Source organism: Panthera uncia (assembly GCF_023721935.1).
Source record: "Panthera uncia isolate 11264 chromosome A3 unlocalized genomic scaffold, Puncia_PCG_1.0 HiC_scaffold_11, whole genome shotgun sequence".
Lineage (NCBI taxonomy): Eukaryota > Metazoa > Chordata > Mammalia > Carnivora > Felidae > Panthera > Panthera uncia.
The window spans coordinates 85101232-85125698 of NW_026057578.1; the positions used below are offsets into that span (position 1 = coordinate 85101232).

Below are 24467 nucleotides of genomic sequence, written 5' to 3' on the forward strand. Positions count from 1 at the left end.
TTGGACAGGTGAGAAACTTCTAACTGGTTGCCACTGGCTGACGACACTGGAACTTTTCTGGGTGTCTTCCTTCAACTGTTTTCCTTTGTTTGAAGGCTTCTGCAGGCAGCAGACCAACAGTGTGCTGAATTGGCCTCAGGGGAAAAACGGTGTGCAAGTCCTAACCCTGCATTTCTATGGCTTTATGATCTTTGGCAATCCTTCTCCCATTTGTTTCCTGATGTAATTGGGTTCTAGTGAGAATTAACTAAAGGAAGACACAAAATAAAATTGAGGGTTCATCGGAAACATAAATGTTTAAGGATTCTGTTCACTACCTTTGGCTATTTCTGACTAGTTATTTGTTTTAACTTTTTTTCTTCACCTCATATTGTATTTAGTGTGATGTGTCATTTTATTTAGGTTTTCCGAAAACCTAAAGACTATTGTTCTTATAAAAAACAAAGCTTTGGCGTGACAGTATTTTAGAAAGCGCTCCCTCTTTTGAGACCATAGTCTTGGGTCACTGTGGGTTTTCTTTATATGGCCTTGACAGATAGTGGCCTTACCTCAAGGTATGTTGGTTTTATTGACCAGAATGTCAATAAATTGACCAGAATGTCAGTGACCCAAATCTGGGGTGGTTCCTAAGAGTGAGAACAGAATGTTCTGCTTTCTCTGCATGGACTCAGAGTTTCTGGTCCAGTGGGAATTAATTAATTATCGCATTCTTCTAGGCGCTGTAAATACAAAGGGCATAAGGTGTGGTCCTGTCCTCACCAAGCTTACAAGCTCACATGGCAGAAGTGAGCAAAGTGGGCTGGTGTGAGGAGAGCAGAAGTGGCAGTGGAATGATCAGGGGCTGACATCTGCTTCAGTGTTGGGGAACAGGGGAGAGAGAGGTGGAAATGAGAAGCGGAGAGGGCAAGCCCTGTCTGGGGATGGTGGGGCAGGTGCACCTGTGTTCCAGCCACATGGAACATTTGGGAGTTCAGGCCTGATGCTGCCTATTCGAGAGGGCTGGGCATCCGTCTGGAGAGTGAAACCTGACTTCTAAAATCCTGACAGCTAACTAAAACTACCAAAGAACAACGCAGATCATCACCTACCACTATGTAAAACTTATCTGTTGGCTGAATACCACCCCCTGGACTGCCAAGATCCAGTGGGGAAACTGAGGTAAAGAGGTGGTAATTGCTTGCATTGCTGTGCGTCCCCACATATGGTCAGCTTTTCCAAACCACAAGGATGGCCCAGCTGTTTCCAGAGACCCTGCACTCAGCCCACAGAAAGGACTTTAAGTCTGTGGTCAGAGCAAAGAACCTGAGAATGACCTTGACCTTTCTCTTCACATGCTGGGGAAAGATGCCAACACCGTTCTTGGAAACAAAAGAGCTTAGTTATTTGAGGTGTTAAAAAACAAAATTCAATTGAGTACATTTTATAAAATTTTTTTTAATGTTTATTTTTTGAGAGACAGAGTGTGAGTGGGGGAGAGGCAGAGAGAGAGGGAGACAGAATCTGAAGCAGGCTCCAGGCTCCGAGCTGTCAGCACAGAGCCTGGCACAGGGCTCGAACTCATGAACTCATGAGATCATGATCTGAGCCGAAGTTGGACACTTAACCGATTGAGCCACCCAGGCGCCCCCAACTTTGTAAATGTTAAGATCAAATTAGAAAGGAGCTCCAAGGAGCTGTATGAGATGGAAGACTTGTATAAGCAGGAGGGGGCAGGGACAGGGAAAGAGTGGATGACCTCATCTTTCTTTGGGGGACAGAAGGGGTCTATCAGGTGAATTACCTCACTAGAGCACACCAGGAAATTCCAGCCTGACTAGCTAAGCACATTTCTGGTGAAGGCTGAAACTGCAATTAGGTTAGGTATTAAGTTTTGGTTTGGTGATGTGGACTTAGCACAAGAGACTCCATTTTGGACCTGCTGTCCTTTTTTTTTAAACAGAGGTGAACTTGTACTTATTTATTTTTTTGTAACAGAGGTGAACTTTTTAAGGCTGAGACAGAGTGCCCTCTGGGGCAGTGGCTGAGAACATGGGCTTGGTAGGTGGAATTGATCAGCCTGAATCCCATACTCTACCATTTACTCACTCTGGGACTCTGGGAAAATTGCTCCTGTGAGCCGACTCAGTTTTCTCATTTCTACAACAAGAATTCCCACTTGAGGATGGAGTTGTGAGGACTCCATGAGTCACTGTATATAGAGTGCTGGGAACCATGCCTGGCACATAGCTGCAGTTTTTATTGAAAGCTGATTATTAATAGAAATATTTATAATGTGGATGGGGGGAGGGACAGCCGGTCATCCTGATTATCAAAATGCAATGGTGTGTAAGTGTGATGGACAGTCACCTCCCTGAGCCAAGAGCGGGGCTTGGGGCACAGACCGAAGAGGCTAAGAAAAGCACTTGCCTCTCCCCTGCTTTCAGAGGGCTTCCGCCAGCTGCTGGGGGTCTCAGCTACAGATGAGGTTGTTGTTTTGACTCATCTGATGACCCAGGCTTGAGGTTGTCCACTCTCGAAAAGTTTATACCAGCTTCTCATCTGGTGGGGAAGGCACCCAAGGAAGGAAAACTAAACTGACACACATTTGGTCAGAACTCGGCAAAGATTTGCCCTCTTTCTTCAAAGAGGATCCTCCCCACCTCTAGACGGGTACAACTGGGCACTGCTGGAGGGTCAAATGCCTTCTGCCTGCTGCATTGGGGGGCTTCCTGATGTCTGGGCCAGAGGTAAAACTTCCCTTCAGGGCTAGTGTTTTTCCACAATGACTTGGCTACTAACAAAAAGTCCCTCAGGGCCCCCTATGTGTATTTGAATAAAAATGATCATGAATAATGATTGACTGTCATCATCACTGTGCTTTGCGTTTACAGGGTAGGGAGGGCTCAAGCTCTGGGGACAAGACCTGGGGGCCTCCCACAGTCCTGTCTGGAGGAAGGTAGCTGGCATGCTTCTCCAGGTGAGGCTCAGAGCCACCTGAGGGGCCTGTCCATGTTCATACAGCTGCATCTCAGGAAGAGTAACGTCCAGCCCACCACTTTACTGTGGCAGCTCTCTGGACCCACAATATCTCCTGGGCTAAAGCATCAGATACCCTTAGCATCATAGTTAAGAACTCAGCTTCAGGAGCCAGATTATCTGAGTCTGAACGTGAGCTCTGCTATGTGACCTGGGCACAACCTCTCTGTGCCTAACTCATGGGGTCTTTATGAGGATTACATGAGTTAACATATGGCGAATGCCTGGAAGTCTGGCATGAAGCAAAAGCTCAATAAATGCCAGCTTTTGTTCACATTTACTTACTGGTGCTATTAAGAGGCCAGGGATGCTAACAGGAGAACTCCAACAGCAAAGACTTATCCAGCCCCAAATGTCAATAGTGCCAAGGGTGAGTAGGGGGCCACCTAATAGTATTCTATGCACAGATTTTTTTTTTTAACGTTTTTATTTATTTTTGAGACAGAGAGAGACAGAGCATGAACAGGGGAGGGGCAGAGAGAGAGGGAGACACAGAATCTGAAACAGGCTCCAGGCTCGGAGCTGACAGCACAGAGCCCAACATGGGGCTCAAACTCACGGACCGTGAGATCATGACCTGAGCCGAAGTCGGACGCTTAACTGACTGAGCCACCCAGGCGCCCCTGCACAGATTTTCTTAAAACATCCCTTTTTAAAACCAACATGGCTCCCACTGCCTAGAGAAGGAAGGCTCACTTCCAATAGGCTCTGGCCTCCAATTTGTCTCCAGTCTTGTCTCCTCCTGCTGTAGCCACAAAAGGTAGCCTATAACGGCAGGTCCTTCAACACTCCGGGTCTGGAATAACCTCTCTGCTCTCCCCACTAGGCAAACCCTAACACCTGCTCCGGGGAGTTTCTCCCAAAGTGCCTTTCTGTCCAGCCTGGCTGACCACGGCGATCCCTGGTGGCTCTTAACTAACGTGACTCCCGGGGTCCCATTCTTAGAGATTACGATTCAGTGGGTTGGGGTGGGGCTCAGCCATACTTTCAGAAGCCCCAGGGGGCTCATGCTCTCCCTGGTGTGGAAACCACCGTGCCCTGGCAGGCATCTTTATTTCCAAGCTGTTCTTTGTTCTGTTACCACTTATGTACACTAACCGTTTGCAGGCACTTCCAGCTTATTTTATTAGCTGTGCTGTAAAGATGCTGGAGGGCAAAGACCTCTTTTTGGAGACTTGCTACTCGGAGGGATCCAACCCAGTGCTTTGCCCTCCACAAATTCTAACTGGTGAATTAAACTTGAATCCAGGAATTTTCAGATTTTGCTGAACCCAAGAGTGACCTGAGGTGCTTGTTGAAAATGCAGATTTCCAGGCTCCGACCCCTAGCAGTTATGCCTCAGTGGCTTGGGCGAGGGCCCTGGAACCTGAATGTTTAACCTGTTTTATTATTTTTAAAAAATATTTATTTATTTATTGGGGGGGGGGAGGGGCAGAGAGAGATAGAGAGGACGAGGGAGAGAGAGAATCCCAAGCAGGCTCCACATTGTCAGCGCAGAGCCCAGCTCGGGGCTCGATCCCACAAACCCTGAGATCATGACCTGAGCTGAAAGCAAGAGTTGGACGCTTAACCCACTGAACCCGCTGAACCACCCAGGCGCACCAGCCAGCTGGGTTTGAAGCAGGTGTCCCTCAGCCTGTTTTCCGATCCTCCAACATGCCCAGCCTCAGGGGTCTCAGGCATGCCTTATGGAAGTTAATGTCCCTTTAATTGGTTGCTGGGACGCCTCCAGCCCCAGGACCCCAGGATACCAGGGAACACTTACACACATGCTGGCTTGTCTTCCTGCACCAAAAATCTGCAGGTTCCATGGAAGCAGAACTGACTGTGGGAATCTGGGCAGTCATTAAAATGGGACACCACAGCTGCGGCCACAGGCGGGTCTGCTGGGGAAAGAAAAGACATTTGGCTCAGATCCGGATTAGCCAGACACACCCACAGGTCCCTACCTCACCGATCAAGTTGCAGAGGAACCCTGATGGCTGGGATTTCTGGTCCCTACCAGCATTTCCTGGTCAGCTCTCCTTCACTTTCTAACAACTAGTCCAGGACCAGAGACATCTGTGTCACGTGCTTTCCAGCGGGGCTTTATTATTTACTTATCTTCGTAGAAAACAAAACAATCTCTCCAAAAGATTCAGTGCTATTCAGAGATACCAGAGCAGTTTTAGCTACCAGCGCGTTTAAAACCTATTACCTGCGTGACCTAATTTTACTTTTGTAAAGTGACTGTGATCATTCTCTTAAGATAGGCTTCATGAAACTCTGTTTTAAAGACAAGAAACCAGAACGTAGTTACAGAGGAGTTCTAAATAACCATTAAATTGATGCTGAGGAAGAACGGTTCATGATACAAAAAGGTGTTCATGACATATTATTGTAAGTGAAATTAGGTACATTTCCAATGTGGTCTGTATAGGATTCTACTTAAATAAACAGAAATTTAGATCCAAAGAAGTCTGGGAAAGCTATACATAAAAATGGTAGCAAGAGCTTCTCTGGGGCAGGGTGATTGGGAGGGATGCTGCCACGAAGAGGACTTAAAGCCCAGAAATCCATCTGGGAGCAGCACAGACAGTACTGGAAAAGCTGGGAGTGGGCGGGAAAGGCAGTGGAGTGGGGGGCAGGGATGGGTCCCCATTGCAGCTCTCGCACCTATAACTCATAAGAGCTTGGGGTGTCACCAAACCTCTCAGGGTTTTCCTTCCTTGGCTTTCAGATAGGAATAAAAACAGCCAGCCACTGACCACCCTAAGGGCCTCACTATGGCTTACTTTATTAGACTCCAATAGCCCTGTTTTGTCCAAATAACACTTGAGAACAGTAGGTAGCTAGTTTACAATGGCATGATAGATGCAGTTGCCACTGCTTCTTTCAAAAGGTCCTCTTATGTTTGTGTTTTGGGGAGTGAGTCTTCCTCACTTTTATATATATGTATATATATATATATATATATATATATATATGTGTGTGTGTGTGTGTGTGTGTGTGTGTGTGTATACACATATACATATATATATATATATTTAGAGAGAGAGAGTGTGTGGGTGAGCAGGGGAGGGGCGGAGGGAGGGAGGGAGGGAGAGAATCTCAAGCAGGCTCTCACAGACCCTGATGCAGGGCTCAATCTCACGAACCACAAGATCATGACCTGAGCCAAAGTCAAGAGTCAGACACTTAACTGACTGAGCCACCCAGGTGCCCTTCCCACTTATCTATCTATCTATCTATCTATCTATCTATTTATTTTGGCGAAAACATGTTCTTAGAACTCTTGCTCTTTGAGAAAAGGCAGTCCATTTCTTATTGTGGGGTTTTAGACTACCACTAAATATTAAAACCACATTGCTATCTCTCCAGGAATTGCTTCCAGAAGTATCATATTTGGAAATCTCATAATTCCAGTAGAAAAAGCAGAGGGTGAAAACTCAAGATTCCTTGATGCAGAAGGTGAGAGAATGCTTAGTGGCTATGAACATGGGCTTAAGCAGAGAGGGGTTCGAATCCTGCCCCTGCCACCTGGATGAAGGACTACTTGAGCTTTTTTAGCCTGCTTCTGCCATGGGGAGTCCACCTGCTTCCTGGGTGGCTCTGAGGGCTGAACTAGGCGAAAGTTGCTCAGTACTGTACTCAACCAATCGTCTGGTACATATCATTCAGCTGCTGCTCTTCTGTCATGATCACTGATAGTCCCAAGATGCTAAAGAACCTCCATATGCGGTAAGACCATTACTGTATATAATCTCTCCCTGCTGCCATAAATCCAGCGTAGTGTAACTAAAAGTCCAAGCGTCCTTATGTACTTTCACGTGTGAGGACAGGCAGAGATGCCCAGAGCCAGGTGGAGATGTCGACCCAGAGCTGCTGGCCAGTCTTGCTGTCCCTGTCTAGCAGCCGCCTCCAGGACATGTGCTCCAAGTGCCTCTGCTGGTTACAGTTACCTATGAGTCCCAGGCCTGGGTAGTCGATGAACGGGCTTGGTCACTGGCTGACAGTGGACACTGGGATGTTGAGGCTGGAAAGATCTGCTGCGGTTCTCATAACTGGCTTCTCTGTGTTCATCAAACTTGTCGAGGAGCAAATACAGAATGATGAAGGGCTAGTGAATCTAATTTGATGTAGACCCTGAAAAAGGCTTTTGATAAGCTCCACAAAAGGCCATTTAGAAGACTACCTCCAAGTGGCTAGTGGGAGTCCCCCATCAGGGCTCAGAGTTGGGCTCTTCATACGTGGTCTGTGGACCAGCAGCTTTACATCCCCTGGAGTTCGTCAGAAAGCCAACTTCACAGTCCACACCCTAGACATACTGAATTAGGGTCTTGGGGATGGTGCCCAGGAATCTGTGTGACAAGCTCTCTGGGTGATTTTTTTCAAAAGTCAGGTTTACTGGGATAGAATTGATAGAGAGTACCTGTGCCCTTCAGGTGATTCTGCTAGGCACAGGCTGAGACACAGGCTTGTATCACACATGATACATCAGGGGTCTTGAAAGGGACCCTTTTTGGAGCTGGTCATCTGTCAGCTCTTCAAAATATAAATGACACTAAAACTCGAGATCTGCTAACAGTCTTTGTAGCAAAGTGTCAGGTCAATAGATACAAACTACCAGAAGAACTCTGGATCTGTCTTTGGGAGAACTACTCTCCAAAACTGATTGGTAAGGAGGAGACCCAATGCCATGATCTCATTCAGCCTGTATTTATGGATATTTTGCCTCATCTCATAAATGACTCAAGGAATCTTTATAAAAATAGATACCATAAAAAGGGAATGAAAATGGGAAAGGCGTGTGTGTGTGAGAGAGACAGACAGAGGCAGAGAAGGGGAGGAGAGGGGGGAAAGAGAGGAACCGAGGGAGACCGAGACGGGCAGTGCGAAAGGGAAGGAGAGATGAGGACAAAGAAAAATAAGATGGGGTGGAAAAGAGCAAAGAAGTTTGTATCTGGTTAGTACATGACACACATTAGGACACATGTATGTGCTGAAGCTGAGTGGCAAATGGAGCCCTATGTCTCCCAGCACAGTCTATGCAAGGGTGCACATGGGCCAGTAGATGTAAATGCACTTGTTTTGCACATGCAGGACAGGCTCAGCTTTGCCCGAGTCTATGGTCACAGAGCAACTTTTATTTGTGGCTGCCCTTGAAGAGGATTTAAAAAAAAAATTTTTTTTTTTTTACCTTTATTTATTTTTGAGAGGCAGAGTGAGACAAAGTGAGAGCGGGGGAGGGGCAGAGAGAGAGGGAGACACAGGATCAGAAGCAGGCTCCAGGCTCTGAGCTGTGAGCACAGAGCCCGACGCGGGGCTCGAACCCACAGACCGTGAGATCATGACCTGAGCTGAAGTCGGACGCTCAACTGACTGAGCCACCCAGACGCCCCCTTTTCAAGAGGATTTTATGTGTTACCGTGGACAATATCCTCCTGGATTTCCTGGAGACCATACAGAGGCATCCGCCAGTGTAAACCCTCCCTGGGTCACCCAGCTCACTAAGAAGCCAAAGCCCAGGCAATGAGGAAGCTCCCTGCCACCGTCATGGGGATGGCAGCTAACGCACACTGGTTTTGCTGTCTGCGGTCAGAGACCAGGATGAGGATAGGAGTCTGATGTAGAACCCGGGCCCTGGCCTTCCATAATCCCACCTTCCTGACTTGGCCCAAGGCAGTGAGGTGCCAAGGGAGCTCGATGCCAGTCACCTAAACAATGCCAGATCATTAAAATGATGTTTATTTGTTTGTTTATTTATTTTTGAAAAAATGTTTGTAGAGCCCGACGCAGGTTCAAACTCGTAAACCGCAAGATCGTGACCTGATCCGAAGTCAGACGCTTAACCGACTGAGCCACCCGGGCGGCCCAAACAATGTTTATTTTTAAAACCTTTTTCCTGATCATAAAAGCGATACATCACTGTAGAAACCCTTTTGTAAATGCCAACATAAAATTAAACAAAAGCACCTTAGAGAATAAAACCCATTTTTATCCACCGCTTAGAGAACTACGTCAGTACACAGTGCACATGTGCACTCATGTAAAATTACGGTTTCCTTCTGTTACTTGCATTTTTTCCCCTTGATATAATCACAAACATCTTAAAAGTGAGCATTTAGTCCAAGAATGTGCACAGGGTGAAGTCCTGGTCCCTGACCCCAAGAAGTTCAATGTGTGTAATGCGTAGGGCAGGTCCTGTTTCTAGTGTACTCTTGGCAGCTTCGGGGGACGTGACCTGCACTTGAGAAGAGAATCAAACAATGGTCCCCAAGGGTGAGCCACACTGTAGCCCTGAGCTTTCACGGAGCCATCTTGGTGCGAGCCAGCCACAGAATGGAGGCAGGCACTGGGCACGTCTGGCCCTAGGGGTGATGTGTGGCCCTCCGGGGCTCATGTGCCTAAAAGGCACATGCAAAGTGTGAAGCCACGGTGAGGGGCAGTGACTGTTCTTGTTCCAGGGCTTCGAAAGATTTTTTATTTATTTTTTTAATGTTTATTAAGTTTTGAGAGAGAGAGAGACAGAGACAGAGTGAGTGCAGGGGAGGGGCAGAGAGAGAGAGAGGGAGACATAGAATCTGAAACAGGTTCTGTGCCTGACGCAGGGCTCGAGCTCACAAACCGCGAGATCATGACGGGAGCTGAAGTCGGATACTTGACTGGCCACCGAGGCACACCACGTTCCAGGGCTTCTAAAGATGATTGCCTCAGATACTGCCAGAATCGGCAGGGAAAACCCCAATACTGCAGCACGGTCAGGCCAGACAGACAAGACTGTTCCTACTGATGTTCAAAGCTTCCCCAAGGTTCAGAAGGAAAGGGAGTCTGTGGGAGGTTGGGGAGGGGAGAAGAGGGCTTACCACTTTCTGACTGTGCGCTGGTGGTGTTCATAGATCACCTCTCCAAACTAGGCAGGGTAGGCAGCAATAGGTGGAGGATTTGCTCAGTAATTTAAGTAAAAATGAGCTTTACTAGGAAACCTCCAAATTCCCAGCATCATCCCAGAGAATGAGTCTCTCTTTTTCCCTTCCTCCTTATCTTTCTCTCTCCCCTCCTCCTTTCTCTACCTTCCTCCACTCTCTTGCACCGTACCCTCTTAATTTTTCTTTCTCTTCTTTCTGAAAACTCAAAGAAATATCAAGAGAAGGAAGGAAAGGCCTAGATACTTAAAATGTAGAAAACCTCCCACTTAAGAAAGGAAGGCAGTGAAGGCTGACAAGCAACTCCAAGGAGGGCCCCCCGGAAGTCCAGGCAGAGGGGAGACCCAGCTGGCTGCACTCCCCAGGGCTCTGGACCCTGTGTTTGCCTCCAGGCCCCGAGCCTGATTAGTACTCAGGGCTGATCGGAAAACCAAATGCTCCAGTTTTCAGAACAGACCTCATACTGAGCCCATCCATAGCTGGAATTTCAAAGCTGCTGGGTTCCTGTTGCTCTGAAATTTACGAGAGGCCTCTCGGACCTGTTAAGCAAATGGACATCTTGCAGACACCACTGTTCTCCAGGGAAGCTGTGATAGCTTTGCCCAGAGACCACAGTCCCGCTAATAGGGCCTGGAGCCCAGCTCCACTCACGGGAAGAGGGTCTGGAAGAGCAATCGAGGGGCATGGAAACCAGGGATTCAGTTCACAGGAGGGGTCTCTCCGGCTCAGAAGGGCGGGGGTGGTAGCCATCTGGACGGTTCCCTGAAGAGCAGCATCCACATCACCAAGTACAATCACACCCCTTTCAAAGCAGTCCTAATTGGGCTTTCTGGGCTGGCCAGGGGGAGCCGGCCGAAGCGGCCGCTCCTCACTCTCTCCTCCAGATGTCAGAAGTTGCGGACACACTTGCCCTCTGCAAAGCTTACATCATTTATAGCCATTTCATCACTTCCTTGAATATCACGGCTAACTTTGTGACAATTTAATAACGACGCCTGGCTTTTTAGTAGGAACTTGCAGCCAAGGTTTTTGACCTGGGACTAAATATTTTCTCTTCAGACACTACAATGGCAAAACCAACTAATGCTTCTGGAATGTCTAGGAGAAAAGGCAGGAGATTAATTTAATGAAGATGGGAGTCGGCAAGCAGCCCCTGGTGAAGCTGGGGGAGTGTATGCACGTGAGACCTGCAGTCTGATGCTCCCAGGTGCCAGGCGAGAGTCACACACGGTTCTAGGCTCAGTTCTCGGACGGGGGAGGCTTGCTTCAGGCCACCATCAGGCCCATTTTACAGGAATGACATTCCAAGCTCACATGAAGCAATGAATGACCCTACAGAGTTAGCGTGCGTGGGAAGGAAAGGCTGGTGCAGAGGCTTACGTGCAGGGTGGCAGGAGTGCTAAGCCAGGGCTTAGAGAAATCAGTGGTATGGAACCCAGGTGCCTCTCCAGGTACAGACTGGTGAGGAGAAACTCTGGCTCCTGGGTGTTTGAGGGGTGAGAATAAAAACTCTGAGAAGATTTATAAGGGATCCTGAAGACGGAAAGCACGGTCAGTCTCAAGTGTGGCAACGCTGCTGACCTTTACCACAGAGAGGAATGCCCGCTAAGAAAGAGAATCAGTACGGACATTTCCTCAGGCCCTGTGAGTGGGCAGAACAAGGGGGCAGCTTTGAGACCAGCAGTAGAAACCAGGAGAGCGCAGAAAAGAAATCCCAGTCACGCTCACGGGAGTAGAACACAGCTTACTCTCCAGCACTACTGACCGGTGAGGGGATCAGTTTTGCGGTTTTGGGGATGTGTGTGTAGGATGAGATAAATATAATCATCCAGCTCATTCACTATTAAAACCAAGGCAGTGAATACCTTAAAAACAGATGTAAAGCAACTGGAAGACAGTTTGGCTTCAGAGGACTGTCACTTAAGAGAGAAGGGACATTCATTTTAATTAAGCAACAAAAGAAAAAAGTCACCGTAAGTAGTGCTGAGGTTCCTCCCCCCACTCCACTTGATGAGGTGTGTGTGGGGAGAAGGGGTGGGGGATGGAAGGCAGTGCCATTTTTGCCATTACCATCCCCCTCCCCAAGATTCTCAACTTCCTGAAAGTAACTCCTATATCTAAAAGATACAGATTTTTCCTATAACACGATCCCTGAACCCAGATTTACTGATTCTTCAGTAATCATTTCCCAAACTGGCTCATTTTAACCCTACTTGGCTTTCTTAAACCGGCTTTAGACCCTACCCACCCCTCCACCCCACTCAACGGAATAGACACAGCATCATCTCTTTAAAGCTCCAACCACCCTATGGTGTAAGCATTACTAGCCTCAAGGTTTAGATAACCTTGCCAATGGACATATAGCTAGAAAGTGCTAGAAGGTACTAGAATTGTAATTTTATCTCTGTTCTTTCTGATGTTAAGAGAATGCAGAGCTGCAGAAAATTAGACACTATTCAGGTCCAGGAAGAATGCTGGGAAGGCACACAATCTAAGTCTACAAATCATGAGGCAGTGAGGAAGGAGAACACTTGTTAGGCAGCTTCTGGTAATCAGAAAGGGGCACTTTTAGGAGAAACAAGAAGAAGCATTACTTTATTTTGGGGAAGAGTGGGAAACTACACATATGGAACTTATTATTCCCACAAGAGAGCAGTGGCTGAGAAACACAGATGCAAAAGAGATTTCTATACGTCCACAGACTATGGTTAACCGAGGAACAGCTGGCAGTAGGTTGGGGGCTGATTCACAGGATGGTACTCAGCCCCCTCACAAAGTACACCCCCACCACAGCCCCAACCTCTGGGCTAGGTGGTGCTCATGCCGAAAAGACTGGGAGCCTTCTGGCTCAGAGCAGAGTTACAACGGACTCTTGAATTGCTTTTGCAGCTTTAAACAAGATGCTGGGGGGTTGGGGGGGGGGAACCCTAAGGGAACATTTGAGCTAATTCAATTCCCTCTGTGATCATTTCTCTCTTTGGGTAAAATCCAAGGGGGGCATCAGATGTGATGGAACTGAATTCACAGAAGGGTATCAATAAAAAAGTAGAGGACATATTTTCCACTTTCCCACAAAGATACTGGTTTTTAGTAACACAAGACACGTGTGTGTGTGGGGGGGGGAGGGAGAGGGAGAGATGGGAAAGCATATACATTCTGAGAAAAGTCACAGGTGGTATTTGACCCCAGTGAGGTTCATCCTGTTTGTGCTTCTACAGAAGGCAGAACCTGTATCACCTTTTCCTAGTCCAACACAGAGAAGAGAAAAGACAACATGAACACAGAATACTTTGCTAGGTTCATATCCCACCTAAAGTACCTGGGCTTGGAGTTTTTAACTCAGTGTGGATTTTCTGAGGTTGGATTTTGATGATGCTAATGATGACTTATTATTAATACTAGCTACTACTAATAAATTGTCTATAACTGCAAGCACTATGCCTAGCATTGTATATAGAGAATTCCATTTAATCCTCACAAGTCCCATTTTATCGATGAGGAAAATGAAGATGAAGGAGGTAAAGCTTGTTCAATGATGCTAAGTTAGCAAATGGCAGAGCTGAAACCAGAACTCATGGGCGGCTGTCTCTAAAGCTCTTGCTGTAATATACCACACTGTCACTTCAGAGGGTGTGTGTGTGTGTGTGTGTGTGTGTGTGTGTGTGTGTGAGAGAGAGAGAGAGAGAGAGAGAGAGAGAGAGAGAGAATATGAATAAATTGAGGTTAAGAAATCCTTAAGGGCACCTTCTGTAGTTAAGACAACTCTTCTATTTGATGAATAAACAAATCAGGAATTACCACGAGACATGAAATCCTCAGGACCATTTTAGAAGTAAAGAGCTAAAAGTTCCCCAGCGAAATGGCTTTAATTAGCAAAGAGGCTTTAGGAATCAAAAACACAATCTCAGCGTAGTCATGTGAAGTACAGGCTAGATCCAGAGTTTGTATACTCCTCTAATTATGCCCAGCATGCATATTTCAACATGGCCTCTGACTTGCACCCAGATGCCCCCAGTAACACTTCTTCCTCCCCTAAAGGGCACGAGGAAGGGAGACACATGTGTGAGATGCCCCAAATTGTCCCCAGACTGCAATCTAGATCCATTATAGATTAAAATGAGATGGAAATAGAAGGGGGATACACCTGACACAGAAGATTACCCCTCCCACTGAGTTCCTCTTCCTCTTCATCATCCTGTTTCTCCAGCCCGTAGGTTGCTCCTTCTCTCCCTACCTTGGCCTTAGTAATTTTCAGCAAAAAATCAATTAAGAAAATTGCAGGTCATGATTTTGCTTTGAAGACTGAAAGCCAAACCTCTCATCTCTCTTATTACTTAATAATTTGATTTCAGAGAGATAGATCATATCTTTCATATCTGCAAACCAGAAAGCCCCTTATTCTAATTACATCCTCTTGGGTGTCAACCAGCATCTGAAACTTCATTTCAAATTTCCATTTACAAAGCAAACAAGGATATCTATGTTTGGCTCTCATCGGCCAGCTTTGAACCAAAACGTGAATGGCTCTGGGAACTAGAGCCGAGTCCTGCTGGATGGGGATTTCTGTTTTGGCTTTGTTGAAGGAACAGCCCCGTTGGAGCCCAGGGCTACCTGGCTTTACAGTCTCTGTGTGTCTCTGTTCTCCTCTTTATTAATATCAAAATTGTTAGGTAAAGTGGTTGGCAGGAAATCCTCAATCCACCCTTAGGAAAAAATGCTTCCTCTTGTTGAGTCTTTGAACCATAATCCCTTCAAACCCTCCACACTGAATACATACAAGTATTACTGGGATGATTATTTTTCTAGAACATTCTATTCCCTCAGAACTTTTGACAGATGCCTTTTTCATTTACAGTCTGTAGATGTAGTCTGGGTGGACGAAGGATACTCTTCATTTTAAGTGAGGAAATTGAGGCATCCAGAGGTAAATTTAAGGCAAAGCTCAAGAGCCTTAAAAACACAGATGTGAATTAGTGGCTGGGAATTTGTCCCATGGCAAAAATGTGACTCTTCTTTTTTCATCCTGGTGTTACAGCGATGATATTTGGTTGCCCTTAGATAAAAAGCCCTCTGATCAAGATTATATTCCAGAGGGAAGATGCCTAGATTTTAAGGGAGTGGTGGTATTTATGGGCATTTTCTTTTATAATTTTCCAAATTTTATAAACATTTGAGTTTGAAAATAAACATTATTTAAAATTAAAACCTTGGGGTGTCTGGGTGGTTCAGTTGGTTAAGTGCTGGACTCTTGACCTGAACTCAGGTCATGATCTCATGGTCATGGGATTGAGCCCTGTGTCAGGTTTTGTGCTGAGCATGGAGCCTGCTTGGGATTCTCTCTTTCCCTTCTCCTTCTGCTCCTCTCCCCCACTCATGCTCGATCCCTCTCAAAATAAATTTACAAAGCAAAACAAAACCTTATATACAACACTATAAAGATAAAACACTATAGATATAGACACTATAGATAAAACACTATAAAGATTAAAATTTAAACAATTTTTTATTGTTTCGCTCAAAGGACTGCAGCTTTCTAGGAAACTGGCCTTAAGGAATCTAGATTTGGATCTGCATAAAACATGTTACTGTCTCACGTTTTATCATTAAAAGGGGATAAGGAAGAAGGAGACACAAAATAAACATTTAGAGAAGACAGAGGATGCTCAGATGAAAGATGTGTAGTAAAGGCTGAGTTCAGGCTCGGACTCTAGGCATAGAAACCTTAAATGCTCTCACTATAAACAAACACCAGAAAAAATATGGCCGACGTGATCTACTCCATTTCTAACCCATATACTCACACTTTTTGTTTTGCTTTTTCAGTTGAAAGCCAACAACAGTGAAACTGTTCTATTGAAGAAGGCAGAGAATGAGAAGAAGGAAAATAACTAGTACGGAGATTCCCAGGAGTTTCCCCAAACTTGCATTCCTTTCCCTGCTGGACATGGAGACTACATCTCCCAGCTCTCTTGCAGACAGGTATGGTCATGTGACCAGATTGTGGCCAATGGATGTGAGCAGAAGTGATGTGTGCTCTTCCCAGGTTTGGTCCATAACAACCTCTGTGAGATCTTTTTCTTTCCCTAGCTGAGGGTGGAAGGAGAGAATTCTTCCAAGGGCATGGAGGAGGGAAGAACCACTAGATGGAAATAGCCTGGGTTCTTGACTAACTGCATGGAAAGAAGTCTGCAAGGCTAGGAACACCTGCACAGACTTTGACAAGAGCACGACGTAAACAGCACTCAGGACTTATCTGTTATAGCAGGGAGTGTTACTCTAATGCCAAACCTGAAGTCTGAATAGCGTCTGGGGGGTTGGTTATGGAGTTTCTGATGAGGAAGAAATCCTCACAATAGATCATATCCCTTTCTCCCTTCTCCCATTGTCCTTTCTGGGAACTTCACCCAAACACTAACATGTCTTACAATTGATGTGAAGTCAATCTGGCCATGATTGGAAACCTCTACTTTGAAACCCTTGCTCTTCAGCTTAAAGTACGTCCTGTCTGTTCTCTAGCATAGAGAGGTCAGGTCAACCCTCACAAACCTCTACAAGGGTGGTAATAGTCTTTTGGGGGCCAGGAGTGACCCATCCTTGCTCTGAATGTTTATGAGATCAGCACTTGTACCTGTGCAAAGTATGGATGGAGCAAAGGTTGCTTCTTCAAGTCAAAGTCTGAGAACAAAACAAAATATAAGGCAGGGCTGCCACAATCAACAACAGACAGCACCCAGCTGTTTGGACCCAAATGACACAGCTGATGTCAATTTCCTGGGACATCACAGCCCTTTAGACAAAAATCACCAAGGCAGGATAGCACCATAACTACTATAACTTCAGTCTTCAGGAACCAGAAGGTGAATGCCCTATAATTTCAGTAAATTTCCATATCTTGCAAAATCTTAAATTAATACTGGGGGAAAAAATATGTGACTACCTGACCCAGAATATCTTGATAATATCTCATCATTATCACTGGGGGCTTTTTATCCATCCTTTAGTTTTACTGGTAGTGTATTCTATGTAAACAACTTTTATAGCAACTGCACAAAGAGTTTTATAGTTTGTTATTTAAAAAGTAATATGTGTTCATGGGGCACCTGGGTGGCTCAGTCAGTTAAGTGTCTGACTCTCGGTTTCAGTTCAGGTCATGATCTCAGGGTTCGTGAGTTGGAGCCCCACATCGGGCTCTGCACTGACAGCACAGAGCCTGCCTGGGATATTTTTTTCCAGGAAGGGAGGCATGTGAGGGTATGTCTACATAATGAAGCATTATATGTCTAAGAACATCTGCGTTCCCATCCAGATTCATGGCTTTGCATATGAATGGCAACTTGAGTCACAATCTGTAGACTCCATAGGCCTTCTACCATTTTATTTTTTTGTAATGCAAATTGTTAAATTACATTGAAAGCAATAGTTTTAACATTAAGAACAAGTCTTTTTCAGCTTGAGAAAGTTCTCTGCAATTATTTCTTTAGGTCAACCCTGGTTTGCTTTCTCTTCTTCTTTTGGAATTATTATACTGTATCTTGCAGCATCTAGTTCTATTTTCTAGATTTGTTTGTCATGATTTTTGGTTTTTTGTCCTTCTGAGTTCTGGGAGATATTTACCAGGTCATTTTTAAATTTTGCTGATTTGATTTACTGTAATATACAATTCGTTGCTCATTGGTCCACTGTGAATATTCAAAATTGGTTGTCATATTTTTTATCTCCTTGCAGCAATTTCTTTTTTTTCTTTTTTCTTTTGGCCATTTCTTTTTTTTAATACCTACTTGACTAATAACCTGAATATATTTCAGATTTCTATACCAACTGTTCTTAGTTTTTAAGAAAAAATTTTTAACATTTATTTATTTGTGAGAGACAAAGAGCATGAGCAGGGGAGGGGCAGAGAGAGAGGGAGACACAGAATCTGAAGCAGGCTCCAGGCTCTGAGCTGTCAGCACAGGGCCCGACACAGGGCTTGAACTCATGAAGTCGGACGCTCAACCGACTGAGCCAACCAGGCACCCCTGTTCTTAGCGTTTAATACACAGTATAATTTGCCTAAGTAAAGGGAATACTTTTTATTGAGGTATAACTGACCTGTTATATTAGTTTCAGGTGTACAACATAATGATTTGAAATGTATGTACTGCAAAATGAGCTCTAGAGTAAGTCTAACATCATCACTATACATAGTTACAGTTTCTTTTCTTGAGATGAGCACTCTAAAGATCTATTCTCTTAGCAACTTACAGGTGTGAAATACAGTACTAACTACAGTTGCCATGCTGTAAACTACATCCTTATGACTTACTTATCTTATAACTGGAAGTTTATACCTTTTGACCCCCTTTATCCATTTTACCCATCCTCCACAATCTCTGCCTCTGGCAACCACCAATCTGTTCTTTGTATGACCTTGTTGTTTCCCATTTTTAGATTCCACATTTAAATAAGATCATATGGCACTTGTTTTTCTCTGATTTATTTCACTTAGCATAATGCCCTCCAGGTCCATCCATGTTGTTGCAAACGGCAATTTTCATTTTGTTGTATGGCTGAATAATATTCCATTCTGTGTATGTGTGTATCATCCATTCATACTGATGACATTTAGGTTGCTTCCATGTCTTAGCTATTGTAAATAATGCTTCAATGAACATGGAGGTGTATGCAGATGTCTCTTACTTACAGCTCTCTGGTATGGTTTCATAGATGTAATGTCAACTTCATTCCTAAAGACACATTTTGAGATTACCCAACACCTTCTCCCATCTCTTAGGAGTACAGACAGTTGCTGAAATTCCTCAATAATGTTCTCATATAATGAATCTTTTCACCTGGCCAGTAATTTCTTTCATCATCATTTTTACAGACAAAAATCTACATTGTTGAGTATGATGGGGAGTTAAAGTAGGTTCCATCAAAGACTGTGTGCCCCGCTCAATATTTTGGCTCCAAATAAAGACAGAAAAGGGACAGTTTAAATGTACTGGCTTCAAACATCTGAGGAATCTGTTGGGTAGAAGCAGGAGACCAAGCAAACACAGCAGTTTCCTCTTTGGGCAAGAAGGAATTTATTGTTTTCTTCTCTTGTTTGCCAGGCATCCATGCCGTACCAGGAGTGAGAGCTGACTGGGTTCATCATGAGGTGTGGCCTTCACCGGTGTCCTTTCTTGAGGCATCAGTAAGATCCAGACTGACCTCCCCCAACCCCACTGCCACATGGCCTGCCTTTCTCCCCATGCTCTGGCCTTCCAAGGTTGGGCTTTTGATGTGATTTTGCTTATGATAATCCCCTCACCTCCTCTTCCAACTGGAAGAATGGGTGCTGCACTGGGGCAGAATGGGTCCCATCTGTACACTTAGTGACAGAAATCCTTCAGTGCTTCTAGTACGGATAGTTTCATATTTCACTGATCACTCACTTCAGTGAGCATCCAGGGGCAGATGAGAAAAGGGAGGAATAAAAGTTCTCCAGCATTATCCAGGAAGCCAGACATTTCCTACCTTATGTGCAAACTGGGTGACTAATACAATAGTACCTCACCACCTCCACCACTTAAAAAGTTTCTCCTGGATGCTATTTAAAAACTGAGTGGATTATCTGTCTCCCAATGGGAATCCCCAGCAAAGTGGCAGCAAGAACTTTGGCATGCTCAGAGAGTAGACCCATTTCCCCTGCTGGACGCCTGAGCCTTACCTGGTCAATATCTCTCAGAACTGCGTCCCTACCCCTCTCTTCAAGGTCTGCCAGATTCCCAGTGAGAAAAACCCAGTGCCCAGGTTTCTGCCCCTTCTGTCATCTAAAGGCTTTGCCTCATAAAAAGTTGCGAATTCCTGGTTTAAACCCCACAGGCTAAGTATAAACCGGCCACGTTGGAACTTTGTTCTTAAAAGCAGAAATGTTAGAGGAGTCCAGAAACGCCAAGGTCATTTTCTCTCCTAATAGTTTCTTGAGGGCATACTGGTTCAGGAACAAAGACCTTATATTTCAACAAAATGGTTCTTTTCCATCAAAAGTGAAATAATACAGGGGCGTCTGAGTGGTTCGGTCAGTTAAGTGTCTCAGTCTTGATTTCGGCTCAGGTCATGATCTCATGGTTCGTCAGTTCAAGCCCCACATTGGGCTCTTCAGTGACTCTGCAGAGTCTGCTTGGGATTCTCTGTTTCTGCCCCTCCCCTGCCCGCTCTCTCTCAAAATAAATATTTTTTAAAAATTCGTAATAAAAAAAAGTGAAATGATGTAAGTAGAAAAGCCCTAAAGATATCTCTGCCTGTTGGTTTGAATTCTGTCCTTGGAAGCCACACAGATTAAGCGCCCTTCTTCTAAACAACAAATCTTTCATCAAGGTGCAGTCAGCCACCAAATCTGAATCTTTGTGGTGATCAACTCCGTGTAATGGCCAGCCTCCAAGATGGCTCCTGGGATCCTCACCTCCTGGTGTCCATGGCCTTGTAATATCCCCTCCCATGCTGTCTCAGGGCGAGTGACTTCAGAGGCTAGGTCTCAAAAGGCACTGTAACTTCTTCTTTGCACACGCTCACTCACTTGCCTTCTTTCTCATGGCTCACTCTGGGGGAAGCTGGTTGAGAGATCACCGGGGTGCCCAAAGGAGAGGTCCATGTAGCAAGAAACTGAGGGCTCCTCCCAAAAGTTATGTGAATGAGCCATTATCTGGTTTCCAGTCAAGCTTTCAGATGACAGGGTGGCCCCAGTGGACATCTTGACAGCAATCTCCAGAAGAGACCCTGAATCAGAACTTCCAGCTAAGCTGCTTCCGAATTCTTGACTCTCAGAGCCTGTGTGTGATGAATGTTTACCAATTTAAGCTGCTAAATTTTGGAGTAATTTGTTATACTGCAATAAATGACAAATATACCCTCCAAGTTCTTATAAATTCTCTTTAAGCGAGCAAACCCGTAAACACTTTACCTCTGGATTCCGACTTTTTTTTAGTGTCCACCTTAAAATAGTCCACTACAGGGTAACAATGACAATAATAACATCAATAACAAAAACACTGACTAAATGCTTTAGGGGTTGGCCTCTGTGCTAAGAGTTTTATATGTACCATCTAGATTAATTCTTTAAAAAATTTTTTTTAATGTTTATTTTTGAGAGAGAGAGACAGAGACAGAGTGTGAGTGGGAGAGGGACAGAGATAGAGGGAGACACAGAATCCGAAGCAGGCTCCAGGCTCTGAGCCGTCAGCACAGAGCCCGATGCGGGGCTCAAACTCACAGACTGCGAGATCATGACCCGAGCTGAAGTCGGACGCTTAACCAACAGAGCTACCCAGGCGCCCTTTATCTAGATTAATTCTTAGAAAAACCTATGACATCATAGCTCTGTTATTCTACCCATTTTACAGATGAGGAATACAGGTTCAGAGAAGTTTAGGGCCTTGCCCAAGGTCATGGAGCTAGAAGAGGCTGAAAGGAAATCTAAAAACAGGCAGTGTGACCCTAGAGCCCATACTCTAAAGCTCTGCGCTATGGGAACAGACTACAGTAGAAATACCATCTCCCATGACCTGATTTCTACACTAATATAACTTAATTCTCCAGCAATTTTGCTGGCAGTGCTGGAATGCTATTGGGTTATATCAGCTCATGGTCAATTAAGGCTTCTAGATTTTCTCCACATAAACTGTTGTCAAACTTGGCCTCATATTCTTCCTAATTAAATCATTCTTTCCCCCTAATTAAATCATTCTTAACCTAAATAGTGTTAAGTGTGTCACTGTTCAATTTAACCTGGTTGATTGGCTTTGATCTACCGTGCCAGCAAAATACTTTTACTCTTTGAGTCTTTATTCTGTCATCCAACACTCCAGCTATCACTGTGGGCTTTGCATCGTCTGTAAATGTGACCCATTTGCTGTATAGGCCTTCTTTTCCATTTGTTCATAAAATTCTCAACAGGAGTGGAAGATAAATACTACTGGCACACCCCAGACATCCCCTCCCAGGTTAATAGGAATACATCATGAACATTTTCTGGGGATACTCTGGCTAAAAACTTCCTACCCTTCCTAAAAGCTCCCAGGTGAACCTAGGAAGGATATGCCTGGGGACCCATTCATTTAAGGAGGTCTCAGTCATTGTTCCGTCTCACTGACCAGCCACCCTTTTAACTCACACTTCTCCATTCTGCCCTACTGAACACTTTGATTTTGTCATGTGCCTTGCTGAAATCAGGTTGTATTTTCTTGATAGCATTATCTTGGAAGCAGCATTTCCTTCATCAGTCCTATAATGCTAGAAAAGAAATAAAGTCAGTCTGCTGTAACTCAGTTTTGGTGGATCCATTCAGGGGCCCAAGTATTCATTCTCTGGTGCAGTAATTTGGTCTAGCGTTTTCTTCCAAGAACCATTAAATTTTATCATCTGTATTTTTTTTTAAATGCTTATTTATTTATTTATTTGGAGAGCATGTGCACAGGTGCACACGAGTGAGGGGGAGACAACGAGAGAGGGGGAGAGAGAATCCCAAGCAAGCCTGAGGCAGGGCTCCATCTCAGAGACTGTGATAGCATGACCTGAGCTGACATCAAGAGTCTGATGCTTGACCAACTGAGCCACCCAGGTGCCCCATCATCTATAGTCTAAAGATTCTCCAGGCGTTTTTACTTAAAATCAGGAGCACATTTGCCTTCTTCCACTGTCTGAGCCATTTTCACATTTGCTACTGCTTCTTAAAAATTACCAACAGGGATGGAATGATATTTGCTACAACTTTCCTCAGTATACTGAAGTGTGATTCAGCTGTACCCTTGAAAATAAATGGATTTATAGCATTAGGTAGTCTTTTACTAAGATTCCTTCTATTATTTACTATCTTTGTTTTATCTTCTCTAATTTGAAGATCCTTCTCCTTGACAGAAAATATGAAAACAAAATTATAGTTAGGAGTAGTCTTTTCTTGGTTCCGTACTAACCGTATTTCACCTGCCCTAAAGAACGGATTTATTCCTTCCTTTTTCACTTGTCTGTTCCCAAATATAGCTTTAAAATGCCCTTTATTCGAGTGTGGCCAATCGCCATGTGGGCCATGCCTCAGTTTCTTCTGTCCTTCAGTTTTCCTGACATTCTCGTAAACACCTGCCAGCACCCACAGTAACACCTGCCACCCAGGAAGCACCAACATCCTTGTTCACTCAACAAAGTGTCATTCAATACCGTTCTTTGTCATACCTCTTGGGACATGTCTTTCTTTTGATCTTCTCTGCACAGCTTATTAAATGGTGCACCAGAGAACTACATCAGAGAACCCAGATGTACCTGGGTTTTTAAATGTGAATTCCTTGTCTTTCTCACGCACCCTCTGACTAAAAATTGGAACCTTTACAAGCCTTCCAACCTCCTCAGGCCATATTCCTTTTTAGAATTCTAATCATGGAATCACATCTGGTTTTTCTCTGAATTTTTGTAGATTCTGCTTTCCTGAAGCTGAACTATGTCCAGTGTTTCCGGCTTTCAAGGTTATAAACTTTAAAATGACACAGATATCAACCTGCTATCCTTTCTGGTCAAGATGCATTCAAAGCAACAGGTGTCCCTGTTGTCTTCTCTAACCTTTTGAGTAATGCCACAGCCAGCAGGTATGTAAAGAATTTTTCAGGTGTTCAATTTGTGGCACGCTGAAATTTCCAGAAAATGTACCAATCTGAAGTTTGCTGTCAAACCACATTCTACCTTTATGACTACTTTGTAATCAACATCCAGTATTAATTACTTGGATAAATCATCCACGGAGTTGATCTGTGATATGATATTACTTTTGACGTTCCCTCCTTTTAATCTTGAATCAAACATACATGTGTCTGTTGAGCGTGTGCTCAACAATTTGGGGCTGCCTGGCAAACACTTTTTCTACTTCCTAATAGCACACAGATTTTCTTTTTGGGAATTATCTTTTCCATCATGGGTTTACACTGGTTTAAGGCCACAATCAGATGCCCTACTCTCCCTTACATGCTCTCTCTCTAGAATTTGAATTTGGAGAAGACAAAGACACAGCAGAAGTGGAGGTCATGCATATAACTGTGGCATGTTGAACACGGTGTGTGTTTGGAAAGGGGTTCTCTAATTCCCAATTCTTGGTTTCCTGGGGCTACCTTGGTTACTGTTCATTCCTAATTACGATTCTCCAGCTTTTTTTTTTCTGATTTGTGGGCTTCCAACAGCCTTCCAACAAGGTTGTTTTGTTCAAGTTAGAATTGATTGCTGTGACCAAAGAACCCCGGCTGGTGTGCTCCAGAACAAGGCACATTTCTCCAATGATGGATTCCAATACTGTTCCTTTCCACCAAGTCTCTGATGCCCACAGCATCCTGGATCACCTACTCAACTCACTGGAGTCATCTATTTCCATTTCCATTTCCCCAACAAGCTCACAAGGGACAGGGGAATTAAAATTTCAAGTTTAATCTATTGGCTGCCTCCAAGTGAGCTCTAAGCCTATAGTTATCTGAAGTCTTTTTATTTTTTAGAGAGCGTGCGAGAGAACATGATGGAGGGGCCGAGGGGGAGAGAGGGAGGATCAGTGTG

The 24467-nt window shown here is 44.6% G+C and overlaps 1 protein-coding gene across 1 annotated transcript in view; it reads right to left on the minus strand.

The window, feature by feature from the left end:
• TGFA (transforming growth factor alpha) overlaps positions 1–24467 on the minus strand; it is a 113342-nt gene that overhangs the window by 20124 nt on the left and 68751 nt on the right. The window contains exon 3 of the mRNA XM_049651639.1: positions 4781–4898. Coding sequence (XP_049507596.1) covers positions 4781–4898 — 118 coding nt within the window. The remainder of the gene's footprint in view (positions 1–4780; positions 4899–24467) is intronic.